General features: G+C 37.7%; 2 protein-coding genes across 3 annotated transcripts in view; one reads left to right on the top strand and one right to left on the bottom strand.

Annotated features, from left to right (window-relative positions):
* Positions 1–3,120, top strand: part of LOC123498005 (choline-phosphate cytidylyltransferase B-like) — a 39,934-nt gene extending 36,814 nt beyond the window's left edge. The window contains exon 7 of the mRNA XM_045245078.1: positions 1,794–3,120. Within this exon, the coding sequence (XP_045101013.1) occupies positions 1,794–1,899 (106 nt within the window). The 3' untranslated portion in view covers positions 1,900–3,120. The remainder of the gene's footprint in view (positions 1–1,793) is intronic.
* A 2,722-nt stretch (positions 3,121–5,842) lies between these two features.
* Positions 5,843–22,081, bottom strand: part of LOC123498004 (asparagine synthetase domain-containing protein 1-like) — a 68,818-nt gene continuing 52,579 nt past the window's right edge. The window contains exon 9 of one of the 2 annotated variants that reach the window (XR_006672611.1): positions 5,843–7,261. The gene's annotated coding sequence lies outside the window, so the exon portion shown is untranslated. The remainder of the gene's footprint in view (positions 7,262–22,081) is intronic. The other variant, XR_006672612.1, reaches the window with a different exon arrangement.

Below are 22,081 nucleotides of genomic sequence, written 5' to 3'. Positions count from 1 at the left end.
CAGTATTTATTGTATAGAATTTGAGCATTTGTCACTGATATCCCAGCAATCATTTCCAGAGCCAGCTTCTTGTACCACTTCCTTGATTTGTAGAGTGGCGAGTAGTAGGAATTGAGTTGTGATCAGCAACATCAACACTTTTTTTTTTTTTGCTTTATTGTACTCAATGACACTTTCAAGTTTTACAATCTCTTCTCCTTTTCTGTTTTTGATTCCACTTGGAACTAAGTTATTACCTTACTCAGGTACTGTTGATATTGTCAAGAATATATCATCATCTGCTACAGCCCATGCCTGGCTCACTGGTGTACCAATATGCGGTAGAAGGGAAAAAAAATTACTGGTCCGCGATTCGGTATATATTTGTACCATGGATTTTTACGCTATATACTAGAGGCCGTGCTCTCACAATGATATATACCTCTTCTCTTTGCAAAAGGCCAATGGACACTGGCGTGGTCAGGTAATGAAGGTTACGCCCTGCAGGCGAGTGTGCTGAGTTGCCAAACACGGTTAACGTGTTAAGAAGGCTGGTAAGACCATATCTTCATTGCAAGCTAAAAGAATTACCTGAACTTGTGATTCTGCAATGGATAAAATGGAAAGCCTTGTGGAAATGTGGTACATAAGTTTTGTATGCGGTACAATGATGCACTCTTTGTTTACATTCCACAGGTTGCTGGTTAGCGTTTTTCTCATTCCACTCTCCCTCCCTTCATAAATTTAAGATCAACAGTACATACATACATTAGTGTACATTATAATGACTTAAGTTAAACTGCTTAAATGTATAACTTCATAATTTTTACTTTCATTAAACCTTTTACTGTACTATGATGTACTCTCACATTGTTTACTCTCAATGGAAGTTCAAGCCAGGGGTCAAACCTGTTATAATTGGTTCGCTTAATGAAAGTTTTTTTTAGGAACGTAACCCGTTCGTTAAGCGGGGGTTGCCTATATTTGGTTGGTATTTAAAGCATGTTTTTTTTTTGGGTGGGGGGGGGAAGGGGATAAATTCATATCACAAGAACAAATCAATTCTATTTCCATTAATTCCTATGAGAAAAATTGATTTGATATACGATTTTCTTTTATATACAACGATCGTCACGGAACGAATTAAATTTGTATGTCAAAGTACCACTGTATGTGTATTCATCCATTTGGCAATGCAAGAACTATGGATTTATTGAAAAAAAAACTGCTATTATGATCCAAAAAAATTTGGGTTAATATTTGACCAGTCGTTTATTGAGTGAAATCCATTAATGCAAAGTCTGTTATTGTGAGGTAACACTGTAGTGTTTTCAAGGTGGTATGGCTTGCTTTATTTCTATTGTAATATGCTATCACTAATGCATTTCACTTTCTTGGGATGCTTAATGAGGTCCAATTTAAGGGGGGGGTGGAAAAAACCACAAGAAACACTGCTTATTATGTGGTACCATGAGAATATTGTGCCCAAGCCAGCACCTCTGTTTGTGAACTAAATTTTCATTCCTAGACCAGGACAAGCTTTGTAAAAAAAATTGGTTTGTTAAATGATTAGTTCATGCACAGGGTCATTTGTAAGCCAAAGCTCCACTGTAGCAACCTATAAACTTTACAAAATACTCAACATGATTTTGAACTTCCAAGTTTCATAGGCATATGTCATAGTGACACAGCATTAGCACATGAAAACTACTGAATTTTGTAGGTTTCTAAATATCAAATTTTTACATTTCTACAATCTATCATCCTATAGCTTGTCCTAGAAGAAAATGTTTTAATATTTTAAAATTTTTCAGTCCTCCAGCAAAAACTTCCCGATTTGATTTTTCTGGCCGTGCTGGGGCATCACTGGTGGATGATGATTATTCTGACGATGACGATGAAGAACCTGAGAGCCATTGAGACACCGACATCATCTTATCCTTGACCACTCTTCCTGCACACCCAAGTAGCCAGTAAATCTAGAATTGCTAGATTACTTCATTGTAGTGGATTTTGATGTGGACATAGACCCCTGAACTGCCATTCTCTTCAGGGCATTTTATAATTCAGTTGTGTGAGGACAAGTGAGTTTTAGCTTTACAGATGGTTGGTTGGTCATCCCCCTCACCCTCTGTTTACGTAGTTAATCTAATGACTATCAAGTGTTCTTATTCTGTAGAACAGTAATCTTCTGGTTCTTGTTGTTATATTCTAGTTTCATTAGTTACATTGTTTTTTTTTATCATTAATTCCCACAATCATTTGATAAGCATATGCATGCTAGTTATATTAACAAACACTTACACCTGGAGCAAGTGTTGAAAGTGAAGGAAAAATTCACGCCTTAGAAATTATATGATTAATAAAAATAATGTTTTAAATCCAAATAGAGAGAATCTGAATCAAAGAAGAGACTTGGAAGAATTGTTTGAGATTCAGGAGTAATTACATTAAAGTATTCATGATGAGAGATCAAGTCATATTTAATAATTACAACTGTTAATGATATAAAGATAATGCCAAACATAGGAGATGAGTGGCACAACCTAAGATGGAAATGTTAATCCATTCCCCAAGTTCAATAAGTGATGCTGAAACAAGTAAGAAAAAACAAATTTAAATCCTTTGAATAAAGAAAATAATTTTCTTAAAATGAAGAATTGATTTCTTAAGGTAATGCATAAAGGAGAAGTATTTCACACAAATGCTATTGATAAAATTAAGATGGATAAAAGTAGATAATGTAATGATAATTCAAGCCCATTGTGCTAACATAAAAAAATGAATGGACATACATAATAGCTACATACGCTTTCTGGTAATACCAAATATAGAATATACATACTTCCTTTAAGTCTCATATAGATTTTATGTATTTTTATCTTTGTATATGAATGTAAATATTTCCTTTTCTCACACTGACTGGGTGAAGTTGTCTGTGGTGAACCACAACTATTTTGTTAACAGCTATGCCTTATGAAGGCTTTCTTATTTTTATTGTTTAATATAAAAATAATATATTTTAATGGCCAGTTAGTCATTTTAGGATAGTTTTTTTGCTTGGTGTATGAATTTTTCCAGTTTATAAGTGGGATGAATGGGCAATTATGATGAAATATATATATATTGCAACTGTCTAAAGAATGCCATCTTTATCCTCACTTTTATGACTATTTGATTCTGAAGTGGAAAGCACTGATACAGAATAGCTCCTGACAGTTTGTTCACTAGACTAACTTTTACACAGAATGGAATATAATCTATCTGTAAAGATTAAGAATGGGTAGAAGCTACATGGGACAGCACATGGCAATACACTTCACAGCAAGGCTGGAAGAATTGAGCCTTGTTCACACACATCAGTGCTTCAGTTCCAAGTCTGCTCAATGCTTCAGTGTCAGTGAATAAAAGTATCTTTATATTGAATTCAGGTGGCACATTCATGCATGTTCAGCACAGTATCTTGTTTTGACTCTCCTTGGTTGCATCTATATTCTGTGAAATTTAATATCATCACCATCAATTTCTTATTGTGTTTCACAGAAGCTGGACGAGTGCTATAAGTTTACTCACAAGAATGCATGACAAATTACTCGTTAAATTCATTTAAAATCATTCTGTTCTACATGATTAGTCAGTCTTAGTAAAGGGACAACAGTCTCAAACAACATATATTTGGAAAAAAATTCTTCCATTATAAATGAACTTGTACAGAGTTGCAAACTCTCCTTCTCATTCACATTTCATATACCTACTTCCTTCCTCTACCTTATCATAAAAATAATTGCAATCATTGCCAATTCAATGTCTGAAAACTTTGCTATCTTGGAAATTACTGATCGCTGGCAGTACAGGTGTGGGAGAACAGAAGTCACTGAAACATCATGGAGTTCACTGGCATGGAAGTGATATGGTACTGATGTGTGTGTGAATGGGCCTTTATGTCATCATATGCCTAGCACATGAAAGACAATAGATAAGGCAAAATAGATGAGGACTCCTACAGTGGGACAAGGCTATTGAGGATATCAGTTTGGTATGCATACATACAAAAGACAGCATGGTTCTACACATGATATAAAATGTATAAATTCATTAAATGCAAAATTTGATGATTGTGATACAGGTTTAACTACATTGGTGTTGGAAAGGTTGATGGTTCCAAGAAATGATTCCCAAAATATGGAGTTGAAGGTTAGAAATGAAATGGTGAACACAGATAGATTGGTTTTGCCCATGTAAAGGAAGGATGAGAAGGACAATGTGTTAAATATCCTAAAACATGAATCAGATGAGTATCAATATGCAGAACAAACTACAGAAATTACTGCATATTGAGCTGCAAAAAAAAAAATTATAGTAAGTAGTAATGAACTTGAATTACAGTTCCAATAATTATATACCAGGCTTATGTTACCTGTGAAGCAAAGATGGTAGCAAATACATGAAGGAGGATACAAAATAAAATTTAAAAAAGTCCTCAGGTAACTTGGATTTTGAGATAACTTGGATTGGCCTTTCCTTTCAATTGGTCCAACTTATGTGGGCTTCACTGTACTTTTTATTTATGTATTTATTTATTTTCATTATTATTTATTATTTTTTTTATTTATTTATTTTTGTTTTTTATGTAAGGAATTTTTCTTTACAGCTAACCAAAGTGCAGTGAGGTCAGTGAAGATAGGTCCTCTTCCCCCAGCTGGAGACGAAGTTGATAGGGTATGTGTACAACCTCACTGCACTTGGTTTAGCTGCACAGCAAAACTATTTAGTATATATATATAAATACCGAAAAAAATAAGTACAGTATCCAAAAATCAAAGATACTTTTTTTTTTTTTTTTTTTTTATCACGTTTTGCACCTTGTTACCAATAACAGTTGAAATGGTCATTGCAATGCATAAGTAAATAGGTACCATATATATGGCACATGTGAGCACACACACAATAAACTAAAAGGCCACTAAAAGTTAAAACAATATCCCAAATGGGGATTGAAGAAATATTAGTGAGGACCAGAAAACTGGCCAAAAATGCAGAATATAGCAATATTTTGATAAAAAGGATAAGAACCAAAAAGAAAGGAAAAACGAGAGAACTGGAAAATTAAGTTAGGGTAAAAAACAAAAAAAGGACAGAGAATGAGAAGAAATTTTACAGGAGAGTACGTATTAGACATAAGGCTGAGGAAATGGTAAGTCTGGTAAGGGGAAGAAAGACACTAAGAGTTAAGTACACAAACATTCATGGATTAATATCAAAAGTGCTGAAATTGAAAGACTATATTGGAAAAAAAGATCAGATGTGATATGTATAATAGAGGCAAAATTAAGTGAAGATGTCCAGTTAAATTTTGAAGAATAGGGATATAATGTATGAAGGAGAGGTAGAATACAAAAAGCAGAAGTATTGATAATGGCTCAAGATGATATATATGTAGGTTAGCAGAGGTTTTAACCCCTTCAACATCATGACGCGCATTTTACATCATTGGAGCACTCATATTCCCTGAATACTGGATGAGATCTTTCAGAATGTAAGTTGTATATGATACAATGGCTACTTGAATTTCATCATTATTATAAAGGTGTATGATTCACTTATACCAGGATAAATATGTACTGATGTGCTCTGCTGGAAATAATCCTATTTCCCTTTTTTCTATAGTACCAATAGACAAGTTTACCATAAAAATTAACGTTTTTTCTCATTTGTCATTTTCAGAAAATGGCCTTGAGATGGCAAAATACCATTTTTTTTTTCCTCTCTAAAATTTGAGATGATTTATTTCTTAATGTAAGTACTAATTATGAAAAATCACTTACCATCATTATTTCTGTAGTGGAGAGAGAGAGAGAGAGAGCTGCCTCTCCAAGTAACTCGCCACCCCCACCTAGCCTGGATACTGTGCCTGGAGCTGTTTTCTCATGCCCAGAGTGAAAAGGTTAAGTATAACAATTAGGACCAGTGGGAGGGAAAGGTGGAGAATCATAGCAACATTTGTGCCACCAAAGGCTAATACATGGAGACTGGATAAGCCAAGGAAATGCAAGAGAAGTGCTAAATGCTTGGACAACATGCTGAGGAAGGACAGGAGAGTACTACTCATCAGAGACCTCAACTACAAATATGTAAATTTGGAAGAAATGGAAATAAATGGTTATGCTGGACGATGGAGGGGAAGAAGTGCTACAATTGGCAATAGTAAATATAATGGACTAGTGGGTGAAGGACTATACAAGGTTTTGAGAAGAAGAGGAACCATCCATGCTTGATTTGGTATTCACAAAGAAAGCAGAGACTTGTCCAACCATTAAATATTATAGTCTGATGGGGAAAAGTGATCATGTGGTTTTGAAGTGAAGTGGAGGATAGGGAAATATTGAAATGCAAAGAAAGTCATACACAAAAAAATTGAATCACGCCAAGACAAATTTTGATAGATTAAGTAAATACTTTGGTAGTATTAATTGGAAAGAAATCATGGAGGGCAAAACAGAACCTGAGAAGTATGAAATGTTCCTAGAAAAGTATGATAAAGGGGTAAAGGCATATGTTCCCAAATTCAGAGTAAAAGAAAGCAAACACATGTGGTATAATGCTACATGCACAAAAGCTAAGAAGAGTAAGGATGTACCTTGGGAGAAATTAAAGAAGCAACAAAATGAAGACAATAGGAAGCAATAAAAAGAGGTATGAATGCTTTTCATATTGTTTTATATGTTAGAATAAGAAGGAAGGAGGACAGAAAATTTGAAAGAGACCTACTAAAGACATGTGAAGAGGAACCTAAGCTTTTTTTACAAGTATATATCATCTTTAACAGCATATAGGGCACACAAGCATATAAGATGCACCACAATTTCAGCAGGTCAAATTCAGGAAAAAAGTTTTTAGTGTATTCAAGCATATATTGTTGAAGACAATCTAGCATCATATTACACTGGCAGAAAATATTGCTGCAAAAGCAATGTTATCCTGAAGTTCTAACTAATGTGGGGCTGGGCAATGAAGGTTGCATTTACCTTTTCTTGCACTCTTCTTGTTTTCTTGTTGTCACCAGACACGATTAATTTTTTCCATAGGTGGTGGTCCAAAATCCCTTGCCACAGCTCTGTTGTTTCTTGGCATAGTTTATCACTTGTAGTTTGTAGGAGATTATATAGCTCGATCTCTTTCGTCCTGCTGCCATAATGGTGAGGATGTTGATGTGTTTTGTTATGATCATGAAGTTGCTGTTACTCCTCACCATCAGATAGCATCGAGTCATGGTTCCAAGAAGCTGATGATTATAAACATGCATCACAGCCTGACAGATTAGATTGCTTTCATTTTTATGATAATTAATTTTTAAAGTAATAATACTGATAATAATAATTTCAGCAATAAAATAATGCTGCAAGCAGTTATGGTAGATGGTTATGGTCAGGATGGACACTGAGAGAATTTAGAGAACAGCTGGTGGAACCAATTTGGGATGTGATCAACAGCTCTTTGATGGAAGGGAAATTATCAAGGGAGTGGTAAAGAGTAAATATAGTGCCTATGTACAAAGGAGGAAAAAAAGACTGACCCACTAAATTATGGAACAATGTCACTGACTAGTGTTGTAGGAAAGATATGTGAAATCGTAATAAAAGAAAAATAGTGGAATATCTGTTGAAAAATGAAATTATGAATAACTCCCAATTTGGTTTTAGGAAAGGAAGATTGTATATAACAAATCTACTAAGTTTTGATATAAAAGTATTAGATGAGTTACAAGGAAGAGATGGATGGGTCAACACCATGTATTTGGATATTAAAAAGGCTTTTGACAGAGTACCACATAAAAGACTCTTATGGAAAATAGAACACATAGAGGAATACAAGAAAATATCTTAAGCTGGATGAGGGACTAGTTAATGGGAAGAGAAATGAGGGCTGTGGTAAGAGACACCTCATCAAGTTGAAGCACAGGAACTAGTGGTGTACTGCAGGGTTCAGTGTTGGCACCAATAATGTTCCAGATATATATTAATAATATACAAGAGGGCTTGAGTAGCTACATAAATTTGTCTGCAGATGATATGAAACTCTTGAGAGTAATAAAGAGCAATGAGGACTGTGTTGAATTGCAAGGAAATATTGACAAGATCTGGAAGTGAAGCCAAATGTGGAAATTATGATTTAACGCTAAGAAATGCCATGTGATGCAAATGGGTAAAAGTAGTAGAAGCTCTATGTGGGAATACAAAATAGAACTAAAGATTATAATGAAGAGGAAGGAAGAGAAAGACCTGGGGATGATTATGCAAGACATCCAGACAACAGAAAGACACATAATGAGTTATTTGCTTCAACATTAAAGACACGAAGAAATATCAGGGTGACATTTAATTACATGGATAAGAGTATGATGAAAAAATTTAAACTACCATGACTTGAATATGAAGCAGTGGTATGGTCTCCACACATGCAAAATGATATTAAGAAATTAGAAAAAATCCAAAGGACAGCTATAAAGATGGTGGCAGAGATGAAGGACCTTCCCTATGAAGAAAGACTGAAGGAAATGGGGCTACCAACTTTGAAAGATAAATGGGAGAGAGAAGATATAATAACAATGTATTAGATAGCAAACTATATGGAAAAGATAGACAAACAAGAGCTGGTATCACTGACAGAAGATGGAGATAGACAGATGAGAGGACACTCCAAGATCATGAAAAGTCAATATTTGAAAAACATTTAAAAGTTTAGTTTTCCACATAGGATGGTGGATATCTGGAATTATTTGAGTGAAGAGATTGTAACACCAGAAAATGTGTACACATTTAAGGAAAGTTTGAATAAAATTAAATATGAAGACAGGTCACTATGAACCCTGTAATATACAACTAGGTAAATATACACACATACATAATACAGGTTGAACCTCCTTAATCCGGTATTCTTTCATCTGGCAACACCTGTAATCCAGCAAAATTTTTGTTTGCCGTAATATTTTAATTGGCCGGAGTAATTTGCCAGACCGCAGCTAAGACTCTGTACTGTGTTTTAGAGCCCGGGCTTTCTGGGTCAAATTTGGATCAGTACCACGCTGCCGCTCATTGCAAGGACCACCCCCCCCCAGGTGTATAAAAAAAATTTTTGTAATATTTGCCCCTAAACATGGCTTCCAAGCGACCAGGAAGTGATAGTGTTGTGTGTGAACCAAAGAAAAAGCACAAACATATGACAATATCAGTGCAACAGAAAGTGGACCTATTGAGGATGCTAGATAAAGGTGTTTCAGTGCGGAACCTATGCCAACAGTACAACATTGGCTCATCAACCGTCTATGATATAAAAAAGCAGAAGAATCAACTTCTCAAGTTTTACAGTGAGTGTGAGAGCAAGAACATGGAGGTTCGTAGAACACTTAAGATGGGTAAAAGCAGTGATTTAGACAATGCTCTCATACAGTGGTTTAAGCTTTGGCACACTGGTAACGTCCCTGTGTCCGGCGAGATGATAATGGCGCAGGCAAAAATTTTCCATGCTGAACTTAATTTACAACAGCGTGTTTTTCTATATACTTCTGCATGTATATGTTCATGTACAACTATCATATATCAAAACAATGTTACAGCTACACTTGTATAATGCAGAGTAAGTATATAGAGGGTGTTTTGGGGACCACCTATAGTTCGGAATTTTCCATGGTCCGGCAAGTCTAAGGTCTGGTGGTTGCCGGATTTGGGAGGTTCAACCTGTACATGAATACATACTTCCTCCACTGCTGGCTGCCCAGCTGCATCACGTCATGCATGACTGATGGTACACTGTTACCATTATCCTTTTTCTTGGCAGCTACTGATGGCATTAGTGTTTGTTTTGGAAGTTTTCTATATAGTTCCTTTGTGGGGTTTATCTGTCTGCATTGTGGCTGCTTAATGGGGCATGGAGGACATAGAAGGCTTGGGTGTGATGTTTGTGCATGTGCATGGACAATAAGTGTGATAACACAAGGTGATTGTTTGGTTGCTGGTATCTCATTACTCCACAAAATCCCTATCCAGGGTGGTATGTATTATTTGAATTTCTATTGCCATTTCGTTTTACATATCTTGCCCAATTATACAATGTCTTGTATGACATAGCCGTCAACCAACTGTATGGTTGTCACGTCAGTTATAGTCTCTTCCCTACAGGGCAATATGTATCTGCTCATCAGCTGTTTTCACAATGGTGAGCAAGCAACCTAATGCTCCTCTTCAGATTCTGGCAACAGCAAGATCTAGCCACCTAGCAAGGTTATGTGTTTATCACCCAGTCATGAAGATGATCATCTTTTCCCAATGACTGGCTCTTCTCAGCCTCTTGAACCAGAGGATAGTCTCTGCAGTTCAGTGGTGAAAGAATATTACCAGTGTTGGTTAAAGCTTTTGGCAAATGAGGTGAACAAGAACTCAATGTTGTTGAGTTACAGTGGCACCAGTGGTGATGGAGAGGCCAATGTGGATGATGTAACCCAATCTGTTGTATCACAGGGGGTTGTCACATGGTACAAGTAGTGGGCCTGCATACCCAACTACTATTCCGTCTTCACATGTTGCTTACCAAGTTAATATGGGGGGGCATCTACTAGTTCAGCAGGCAATTTTCTAGATTTTCCTGTACCTTCACATCAATATATGATTGTTGGCTATGAGATAGGAACAGCTTTTGATGTTGATGATGCTAATGGCCTTGCTGTTACAGAAGTTTTGGCCAAGGACATCAGGGCTTATTTACATATGGTTCCTGATTATAAGAAAGTGTGACTGTTGGCAATAAGGGGTGCGGCAGAAATACCTCCCACATTCTAAACTTTCACCTATGCATTGCTAATGAACTTATGAAGTGCCAATGATGTTTTCATTTAGCTAATGACTTACCATTTTTTCCATCTAGCAATATGGTTTGGACTGGTGCACATATGCTTTTGCTGTAGAAACGTTTTTGAAGAATGGTGAATCTGTAAATTACAACACGGAGAGCTTTTCAAGCTCATTATATATTAGGTCAGAATGCTGTTCCAGATATAAAATCATTAGGTTGCAGATTTCAGAGCCACAGGTTCATCACTTAAAAGAAAGCCACCTGGAAGACCACAAAGCACTCAAACTCCAGACAGTATTCAAGTTGTAAGACTTTCTGTTACTCAGTCTCCTACACGTTCAGCTCACAAACATGCTTTTGCCTTTGGATTGTCTGATTGAACAGTCCTGCAGTTCCATCCATACAATTAAATAATGAACCATTGCTCACAAACCACATGAACGAAACTGGGAAGATTGTATGTCATGTTGTGACAATGTCCTTCAAAATGTTCCTGTAAATGCTGTTCTTCTCACAACTGATGGAGCCCACTTTCATCTCTCAGGCTGCGTGAATAAGCAAAATTTTCATTTTTGGGCAGAAAATAACCCTAGACAGCTTAATGAAAGATCTCTACACAGTGAACAAGTGACTGCATGGTGCGCAGTTTCGAAATTAGGTGTATGGGTTCCTTATTTTCTTGAGGAAAGAAACCACTTGGTTACAGTTACATCTGTCTAATATAAAGAGATGCTGCTGACATTTCTGGAACCAAAAGTAAACAATCTTCACAGTTAGAATGTGTGGTTTCTGCAGGATGGAGCCACCTCACACAAAGCAAGAAGATCAGTGGAAACTCTGAAAGAAATGTTTCCAGGACGTTTATGTTCCGTATGCAGTGACATTCAATGGCCAGCACACTCACCCAATCTCAACCCCTGTGATTTTTCACAGAATGCAATGCAACCCAACAGTGGGCAAACACTTTGAGGTTGCCAGTTCACTTGGGTGTTCTCCCAGACAACACTTTGCTTGTCTCACTTCACTGGCTTGACAACAATTTATTTGCATCACAGTGCAGGCAAGTTTGCCACACTGACAATTGCAGGCAACATGTTAATGTAGAAGGAAATTTGACAGAAACAAATGACAGAGTAATGGAGGAAGGACTAAACAACCTTATGGTGCATAAACAGAAAAATTACCAGTTTATTAGAGAAGGTGAATGTTAGAAAAGCAATGAGGCCAGACAGAGTGCCAGGATGAACACTGAGACAATGTAGAGAATGATTGGTGAACCCAGTTTGAGATGTGATCAACAGGTCTTTGATGGAAGGGAGAGTACCAAGGTAATGGGAAAGAGCAAATATAGTGCCAATGTACAAAGGAGAAAAAATGACCAAGCCCCTGAATTATAGACCAGTGTCACTGACTAGTGTTGTGGGAAAGATATGCAAAATTGTTATCAAGAAGAAATAAGTAGAATATCTGAAGGAAAATGAAATGATAACTAACTCCTGATTTGGTTTTAGAAAAGGAAGGTTGTGTATAACAAATCTACCAAGTTTTTACATAAGAGTAATAGATGAGGTACAAGGAAGAAATAGATGGGTCGACACAGTGTATTTCGATATTAAAAAGGCTTTTGACAGATTACCATATAAAAGATTCTTATGGAAAATAGAATGCATAGGAGGAATACAAGGAAATATCTTAAGCTGGATGAGAGACTACTTAACAGAAGAGAAATGAGGGCTGTGGTAAGAGACACCGCATCATGTTGGAGCACAGCAACTAATGGCATTCAGCAGGATTCAGTTCTGGTATCTGTAATGTTCCAGATATATATTAATGATATAAAAGAGGGCTTGAGTAGCAACATGAATTTGTTTGTGGATGTGAAACTGTTGAGAGTAATAAAGAGCAATGAGGACTGTGTTGAATTGCAAGGAAATATTGACAAGATCTGGGAGTGGAGCCAAAATTGGAAATTATTAATTTAATGCTAAGAATGCCATGTGATGCAAATGGGTAAAAGTAATAGAAGACCAACACAGGAATACAAAATCGGAAGGGAGATTATAATGAAGAGGAAGGGAGTGGTTATACAAGACATCCTGCCCCCAGAAAGACACATACATGGGTTATTTACTTCAACATATAAGATGCTAACAAATATCAGGGTTATACATATTTGATTACATGGATAAGAGTATGATGAAAAAAATATAACCACCATGATAAGATCCAGACTTCAATATCCAGCAATGGTGTGATCTCCACACATGCAAAAGAATATTAAGAAATTTTTAAAAAATCCAAAGGACAAAATTGATGCCAGAAATGAAGGGCCTTATCTATAAAGAAAGATTTAACATGTTAACCACATATCGGACCACATGTGTACCGAACAATTGTTTCACTTGTTGTTTATTGGTACATCTATGACCTGAATAACCCATTCTGTAAACTTTTGCAAATATAATCATATAAGCAATTTGTGTGTAATGTTGTATTTTTTGTGGCTGCAGATTTGCTATAATGGTACCATGTATTAAGTTAACGATGGTATGGTGTTGATTATATATGCAAAAAAAAAAACATTTAAAAGACATATAAAGTTTTGAGACATTCTACTTGCAAAATATAAGCATTGCATCGTGTAACAGTAATCAACTGTATAGGAAAATTACCCCCATAGCAAATAACATAAATAAAGATTCCTAACTGAATAAAAATTTTGCTTTCATAACAGAAAAAAAATAATGTTCCATAGTCACCTATTAGATGGTAATAAGTAGGCTATATATGTGAAAAGAAAAACAGAATAACTACTTATGTGAAATACTGGATTATTCTAACATATGAAAGAATATTTATGAAGAAAATACCACTCAGCAAAAAACATAAAAAAAAAAAGACAGTTGGTTCAATTTCTGTTGAAACAAGAAAAACACACTTCATAGTATTCCTAGATACAGCATGTATCCCTACTAACTCATATATGTATCATAAAAACTACACCAAAGAACAAAACAAGAATATATCATCAATGCGTTGTGAACTAGTTCATATATGCACTAACTTATGCCTGGTACATTGGTGCACCAATACATGATAGAAAAAAATCGCTCCGGTCTCGCGCTGGTCACAGTCCTGGTGCATTCACCCATGTCCGGTCTGCTCTCACTCCACTCTCGCTCCCATCATTTCCTCCCTCTCAACACCAGTGGAAGTCATGTGTGACTTTTCTCAAGCTGATTTGGCAATAATAGCCATTGCACTTGAAGAAGAAAAAAAGTAAAAAAGAAAGAGATCATGGGTTCATCCTATGTTGCAAGAGAGGAAGAATGAAGGAGAATTCCACATACAGTACTACTCCGCTTAACGAACAGGATAGGGGGTGTCAAAGTTGTTCGTAGAGCAAAAATTCGTTAAGCGGACATAATTTTCCCATAGGAAATAATGGAAATAGGGGGAATGCGTTCTGGGCTAGTCCCCAACATACCACATGGGTTAAAAAAAAAAAAATTATATATACATTTGGCAGCATATTAGGCCACTGGTTTACTACTACTTTTATGATGTCATATGAGTGATTGGAAGTTAGAGGAGCTACGTACAAATTCTCTCACATTCTCACATTTATGTTCACAAAACAACATTTCTATTAGGTTTTTGGAGCTGGATCTAAGATTCTTTAACGTCAGAGCAACCTCTTGCAGCGAAATGGCATCCATGAACGCTTGGAGGGACGGTGACAAGGTTGCTTTCAGGTTGCTCTGAGGTTGCTGGGAACAGCACCTCTGGAGGTGGTGTTACTGTCTTATATATGCATTTGTGTTCACAAAACATTTCTATTAGCTTTTTACAAACCTTGCCCCAAGAAAGGATTGTTTTGTTATGCATAAAGTGAAACCTTACTTGGAATACCAAAAAATAAAGCAGAGATGAGATGAGCCACAGACGAAGCGGGAGACTCGCGGCGACTCGGCCGCTTTTTCTTCTTCTTGTGACCCTTTTAGCCTGCGTGTTGTCTTTCCCCATGATATTTGTTTCCACTCCTCTATTGCCTCCTATAATGGATATCATATCTTAGTATTCATATACGCTCATGCCATGAGGATAACCTCGACTCCGTGGCACTGAGTGACAGTGAATTATTAATAAAATACTGCGGTATTTCATTAGTAATTCACTATCACTCAGTGATATGATATCCATTATAGCAGATAAGAGAGGAGTGAAAACATAAACATCATGATGAAAGTAACACGCAAGCAAAAGGGTCACAAGAAGAAGAAGCGGCCGAGTGGCCGCGAGTCTCCCACTTCGTCTGTGGCTCATCTCATCTCTGTTTTATGTTTTGGTATTCCATGTAAGATTTCACTTTATGCATTACAAAACAATCCTTTCTTGGGGGGAAGGTTTGTAAAAACTAATAGAAATGTTGTTTTGTGAACATAAATGCATATATAAGACATTAACACCACCTCCAGAGGTGGTGTTTCCAGCAACCTCAGAGCAACCTGAAAGCAACCTTGTCATCGTCCCTCCAAGCGTTCATGGATGCCATTTCGCTGCAAGAGATTGCTCTGACATTGTTAAAGAATCTTGGATCCAGCTCCAGGAGCGCTAGAGACAGGCCGGGAGCCAGCCAATCACAGCGAAACTACCGCGTTCGGTCCCTCACCCAGCAAATTTAAACCCAGAAAATTCGCTAAAACGGATGTGGTTGTACGTTATGCGGATTTTGGTCTAACTTTATATAGTACGTTAAACCGGAAATTCGTTAAATGAATGTTTGTTAAGCAGAGTATTACTGTACTTTGTTTTCTCGTCTTATTAATGATGAGAGTAAATTTCACAGCTACTTCAGAATACATCGAAACATTTGAGAAGATTCTATCAAAAATTGAGGATCTGAAAAAGGAAAAAAATTTTATAATTGTTACACTGACCCCTCGTCCTCACAGCTTCCACAACCACGACAGGAACTCACTTACCACAGCAGCAGCCCAGGAGAACTCAGGACGGGACGGCAACAGACACAGGGATAATTTTCGGTGAAGATTCGAGGCTAGCAAGGGAAAGCGAGGCACGAGTACTCACCAGACTCAGGCAGACTTACTCAGAGAGGCAGGGTACAGAAAACACTTGGCACAACTCCTTCAGTTTACTAGTGTGTAATACAGTTCAGTACAGGGTGGCACACAGAGTACTAGCTGGCACAACGAGAGTGAAGGGCAGAGAAGACACGGCAACTGACTGGGGAGAAGAGCAGGACCGAAGAAAAAGATATGGCGACTAGACTCAGGGACGTTGAGGGTGAAGGGGAGAGAAGACGATGGCTGACCGGGGGTAAGAAGGGGGAACCCAATTCTTCTTCTTAGATTGCCACTTTTCTAAGTGGCGTGGGCCTTTACAGCCTTAAGGTGGTAATTCGATGACTCGATATCAATATCGGTTTTTTGGCTCTCCCATTGCTATTTTTTCACCGAATTCAATAATATTTATACACAAGGTGTACGTTTATGGTGTACGTCTTCAGTGTTAATTTGGTACACAAATGTGGCGTAGTTTTTTTGCAATAAATATTTTTTCGGCGATAAGAAAATAATTCAAAATACCATTATAAAATCAAAACTAATAACAGTGTGGCAATTTCCTCTTAACCACATATAATATACATAACAACAAATAAATGTTAGCATCGGCATACACATAACCTATGTTATAACAATTTCATTACACGCCAAATTGTTACCTTTTTTTCATCAAAATTTGAGTTTATAAGCCTGTTGTAAATTTATTTGAGTGAGTTCATGCATTATCATGCTAGCATTTGTTAAGATGAGGTTGTTGATCATTTTGCTGCAAAAATTTTTGAAATTGACCAATTACTGAAAAAGTTATTCAACAGTATATGCTGAAAAACTGAAAGTCGAGAAAACGCATTTTCTGTGAACATCTTCAAAACCCCCACATAACTCGCTTCCTCACTCGGGGCAACGGTTTCCTAGCAGGTGGGCTTTAAGATAGGAGGTACCCTAAAAAGTATCCCCTTTAGCCCATAAATTCCCGTGAAAAGCCCACATGGTATAAAAAAAAAAAAATAACTCACTCCAATATGTACCAAACTCAGATATGTACTTACATAATCCCTTGACAACTGCTTGGAGGCTGGTAGTGGCTGTTTAGATAGTTTCAGGCCATGTTACATCATGGCCTTACACGTCAACATTGTCACAATTTGGGAACCCAACACGTGTAAAATACGATCAACAGGTAGGCTGCACGCACGCGCACTCCCTAAGGCTGTATCGATTGGTACTGAGGGAGTAGCGTCTTCCTCACCCTCACTGCCTGATACTAAACTATCGTACATCACGCAAAAATAAATAAAACAGCTCAAAAAAAAAAAAATAAATACAAGCAAAACAAAGACTAGAAGAAAAAGGGGCGTATGCACGCTTGGGTATTGAAAGGGCCGGCCCTTTAAACCCGCCATTACCAGGTAAGCAGTGCGTTATGTGCCTGGCAACTTCGGCCATGGCTTCCCTCTCCAGAGACGAACCCAAGTACCAAGTTTCCAATTTTTCAATTTTTTTGACCAAATTAACGAATTTCCACCTTAAAGCAGGAAAGCCAAGCTGTGACCTACTTATTTACCCCCCCTCTTACACTACTCTATTCCTATTGGCTCACCCATGAGCCAATTACGGTCAGTTTATCCACCTGTTTCCTGTCACTCACATCTGGTATCCCCTCAGCACCACCACTGCAACCAATTTCAATGGTGCCAACCAAATAGTGCTGCAAACGCTAACTTCACTATCCCCCCCATTCGTCATCACAACATACACTGCTGGTCAGAGCGGAAGGCGCGGTACCTGTGACATCCTGAGAAGGAGATTAATGACACAGAAAATATGTTTCAATGAGGGTATTCACCTAAACTAGTAATTGATAGGGTGCCCTTGTACCTTCTTGACCTTGAGTGTCTCTTGGGAAGTGAATCACCCAGGTGGTGGAGATACTGAGCTTCAATATTGTCCCATATGTCCTGAATAGCGGCTTGGAGGCATGGGAGGGAGGAGGTATCTCTCTCCTTTAGCTTCAGTTTTATGTACGCCCAGATATTTTCTATAGGGTTAAGGTCTGGCAAATTTGCAGGCCAAGGTTTTAAAAGGTTGACATTGCAGAAATCAAACCAGTCAACAATTAACTTTGTCGTATGGCACGGTGTACCATCTTGCATGAAGGTATCAGCATTGCACTTTTCCATACACTCATCTAACTCATCTAGAATTAGATCAAAGTAGTTATTTTGGTTCTTACGAACATTCTTAGGCAAATACACTCATTTTCCAAGACCACAGTAAGAAAAACAACCCTACACCATCAAAGAATCTGGGTTTTAATGTGGGTGTTGTGTAGCGTGGATCATAACAGGTTACTACCGAGTCTGCGGTACACACAGCTTCTCTGGTTGTCTGTAACCTGAAAGCTTGCCTCATCTGACCAAAGTACTCTATGCCACTTATCTAAGTCCCAATCTTTATGCTGAAACACAAAATGCAAGCCAACTGTTACGGTGACCATTGTGTAAAGCCAAGTTTTGAAACTGCACAGCAACTCCGGTATCACATGTCGCCTTTCACATATCTCCGCACACTTCTTTCAATCACCCAGCCAGTAAAGAGGGTTCCTGGCCTTAAGTTCCTTGCTATGAATGCGAGGGCCTCAAGCCATCTTTGAATAATGTTCAGAGTTCTCTGGGTCACACTGCACTTACGCGCCACTATAAGTATAGTCTTTCGTCCGCCCAAAGTTCCCATTTCGAGTCCCCATTTACAGCTGCAACATCGCCACCTTCACAAGAATCAGCACCCCCTGAACCACTAGTGGAGGCCATGGTGATAGCACAAAAAATGACTTCACACGCTGGATTAACACAAACAATAGCTCGTGTCGAGCGGGAATGCCGGAGGCACTGAGGGGCTGACGTCACGGCCAAACAGACACGCGATTGGCTCAGAGCGAGTGGGAGATGGGACAGTGTAGCACGGTACATTCGCTAAATATGAGAGAAAATCGCTAAACTTGAGGGCTTGGCCTTTTTCCAGACAGTCGCTAAATAAGGGTTTTGCTAAGCTGGATTTCACTAAATTCAGGGCCTTACTGTATATATATATATATATATATATATATATATATATATATATATATATATATATATATATATATATATATATATATATATATATATATATATATATATATATATATATATATATATATATATATATATATATATATATATATATATATATATATTTATATATATATATATATATATATATATATATATATATATATATATATATATATATATATATTATATATACAGAAAGGTCTCGGTTTACGTCAGAGTTACGTTCCTGAAACATGATGCAAGTCGATTTTGTACGTAACTCGAGTTTCCATACATTTCAAAGCATATTATCAAGTTTTCAACCAATCATTGTTTATGGTCATTCAGGTAAGTTAAAGGTTATATTGTTATATTATTTACAACTATGTAGGAATATGAAACACAAGCTTGTTTTTGTTGTTGATTAGGGCCACGAACACGAAGGACTGCAGGTTGCTGAGAGGGGTGGATGCCTGAGGCTGCCAGGAGGGTGGGCAGGTCGAATGTTGTGACGCCCACAGGGTGGACAGCTGGGAGCGTAGTGCAGTGCGGTGGGAGTAGAAGCGTGGGCAGCAGGGCAGGAAATGCAATAGGAAAGGGCAATAGGGATCAGCAGACAGGCGCAGACGGTGCAAGTGAGCTGCGAGTGTCGTGTGGCCCAGGCGAAGGCTCCGGAGTTGTTATTGTTGTGATGGGTGTGCGAGCCCTCAAGGTCGTCAACCTCCCGTTGTCATGGTAACGGGCTTCCCATTTTCTTCTTCCCTCCCTCACACACAGCTGCTGCCTCCTTCTCATGTCTTTTAATTATGTCCTCTTTTCTTGTAGCATAATGGTTTTCCTTTTCTTAGCATCACTGCTGTCACTAAGAAGTTTTCTCTTTGGTGCCATTGAGCAAGATACTAAGAACTTGAGTCAGTAAACGCAGAAGTAGGATAACACTCTTGCCAGGGGCGACGGTGTGGTGGAACTGAGGCAGGGTGTTATTGTATTCAAGCGTGAGGCGGGCGGTGTGGCGGGCAACCACCAACAATAACAATAAATCCCGCACTTTACAATTTATAATTTTCAATTTTTTTAATCTTAAATTGCCTTATAGTGGACTGACATAACTACGAGTTTGACGTAACACGAGACCGATGTAACCCGGGACTTTACTGTATATATATTTATATATATATATATATATATATATATATATATATATATATATTTATATATATATTTATATATATACACTTAACCCTTGGCTATCGCGCCCAATTGGGACCAAAATAGCCACGCCATAGCCGAAAACGCGGTAGCCGAATTGATCTTGGCGGGAAGGCGGTTTTGGCCAATAAGCGCTCAGATATTCCATGACGTCATGGCAGGGCACGCAATAGCAGGCATCTGAGGTCGCGATAATGAAATTTTAGCAGCTTTTCATGGGTGCGCGATAACAATAAAACGCGATAGCCGAAGTCGCGATATCCGAGGGTTGACTGTATATATATATATATATATATATATATATATATATATATATATATATATATATATATATATATATATTGATGTGAAGAGTAAGGCCAATTGATACACATATATTTCATTTTCATATATTTTTGTATGAAAGATGGCTAAAACATTGTAGTATACAAACTTAACTTAATAAAGAATATATAGATAATGTACATTTTCTTTTCCTATAGAGTAAATACTTTATTATATTAAAGATGGCAGGGTGAGGGAAATATTATGTATACTAATTCCCAATACTGTATATGCAATGAAAATATATATGTATGGATGAAAAAAAAAGAGTATGAGGAAGCTTGGCTGCACAGATGATAGTTAATTTGGAAACATTACAACAACAAACAGAAGCAGTAAATTTGTCATCTGTTACTATCAATCCCAATACAGCAATAATGATCTTTGTTATTTCAAACAAACCCTAATGGTAATGATAAAAGAAGCTGGAGAAATTAGTGCTATTTTATGTGTGTCACATCACAGATAAACTTACCTAACAAACCATTTAGGTAAAAATGAATGTCTTAAACAGTGAAGTAAAGTACACAATTTGCATTTTCCAACAAATTCCTAGCAGTTAAATGTGTAGGCTATTCTAGATTACTACATCCAAATTAACCTAGTGAACATACATTAGGCAACCATACACCAGATATACACTCATGTGCTAATATACTGACAGCATTTAATCGAGGAACCACTTGTAACCATTCAACGAGGGGATTTAATGGATCATGATATATCTTTTTTTGTCACAATTGTGAGGCAGCAAAATATATGTCTGCAGTTCCTGGCCCAGACCTGGAACAGTTGGTGATTATTTAGTTATATTATTCCTTTTCAAAAGTAGAAGTGGAAATACAGCAGAAGCATTGGCAGATAGAGGAGGAGGGGGTTGAAGCCCCTCTGATTTTACTTCATCAACACCCTCTGCTGAGGTAAGTATTCCCATGAGATCAACTATTCCATACCACACTGTCAGTTGCTGGTTCGCGCCCATGCCGGTCTGATCTTCGCACTACGGCGCTGTTTTTTTCTGCCAGACCTACTGCCACGTCATCGGAGACGTAGATACATCGAATCATGGTACTCAGTTTGAATATATGGCATGGGTTGGGCCTGCCATTTGACTATTTGGTATGGGTTGGGCCTACCAGTTAGCCAAGGTTCGAATATTATTTTGTTTTGTTTTGTGGCATGGGTTAGGCCTGCCATTGTGCTATGGTAAGGGTTGGGCCTACCATTCTGCCATTTTTTAACAATTATAATATGTTGGGCAGTGGTTGTTTATGGTATCCACTACGTACAGCCTTAAACACTTTGTCACTTGTCGAGTGGTTTAAAGTTACCTACATGTCACGGATTACCACGTCCAGGTTGGGAGTCATGTCCGCTTGTGGCCTCCACCCTAGTTCCCAGCAAGAGGAGTGTAAGCAGGTCATCCAGAGATGGAGAGGAGAGGCATCATTCACGTGGTAGGAGTAGCAGCTCAGGTGCTTCACCAATGCATCAAGGCCATCACCGATCATGCCGAAAGCGGCGGTCGCCAGTTCAATCACGGACCCC

Source organism: Portunus trituberculatus, chromosome 47 (genome assembly GCF_017591435.1).
Source record: "Portunus trituberculatus isolate SZX2019 chromosome 47, ASM1759143v1, whole genome shotgun sequence".
Classification (NCBI taxonomy): domain Eukaryota; kingdom Metazoa; phylum Arthropoda; class Malacostraca; order Decapoda; family Portunidae; genus Portunus; species Portunus trituberculatus.
Note: the sequence above shows the minus strand (reverse complement) of the source record. Positions and strands in the feature narration are given on the sequence as shown.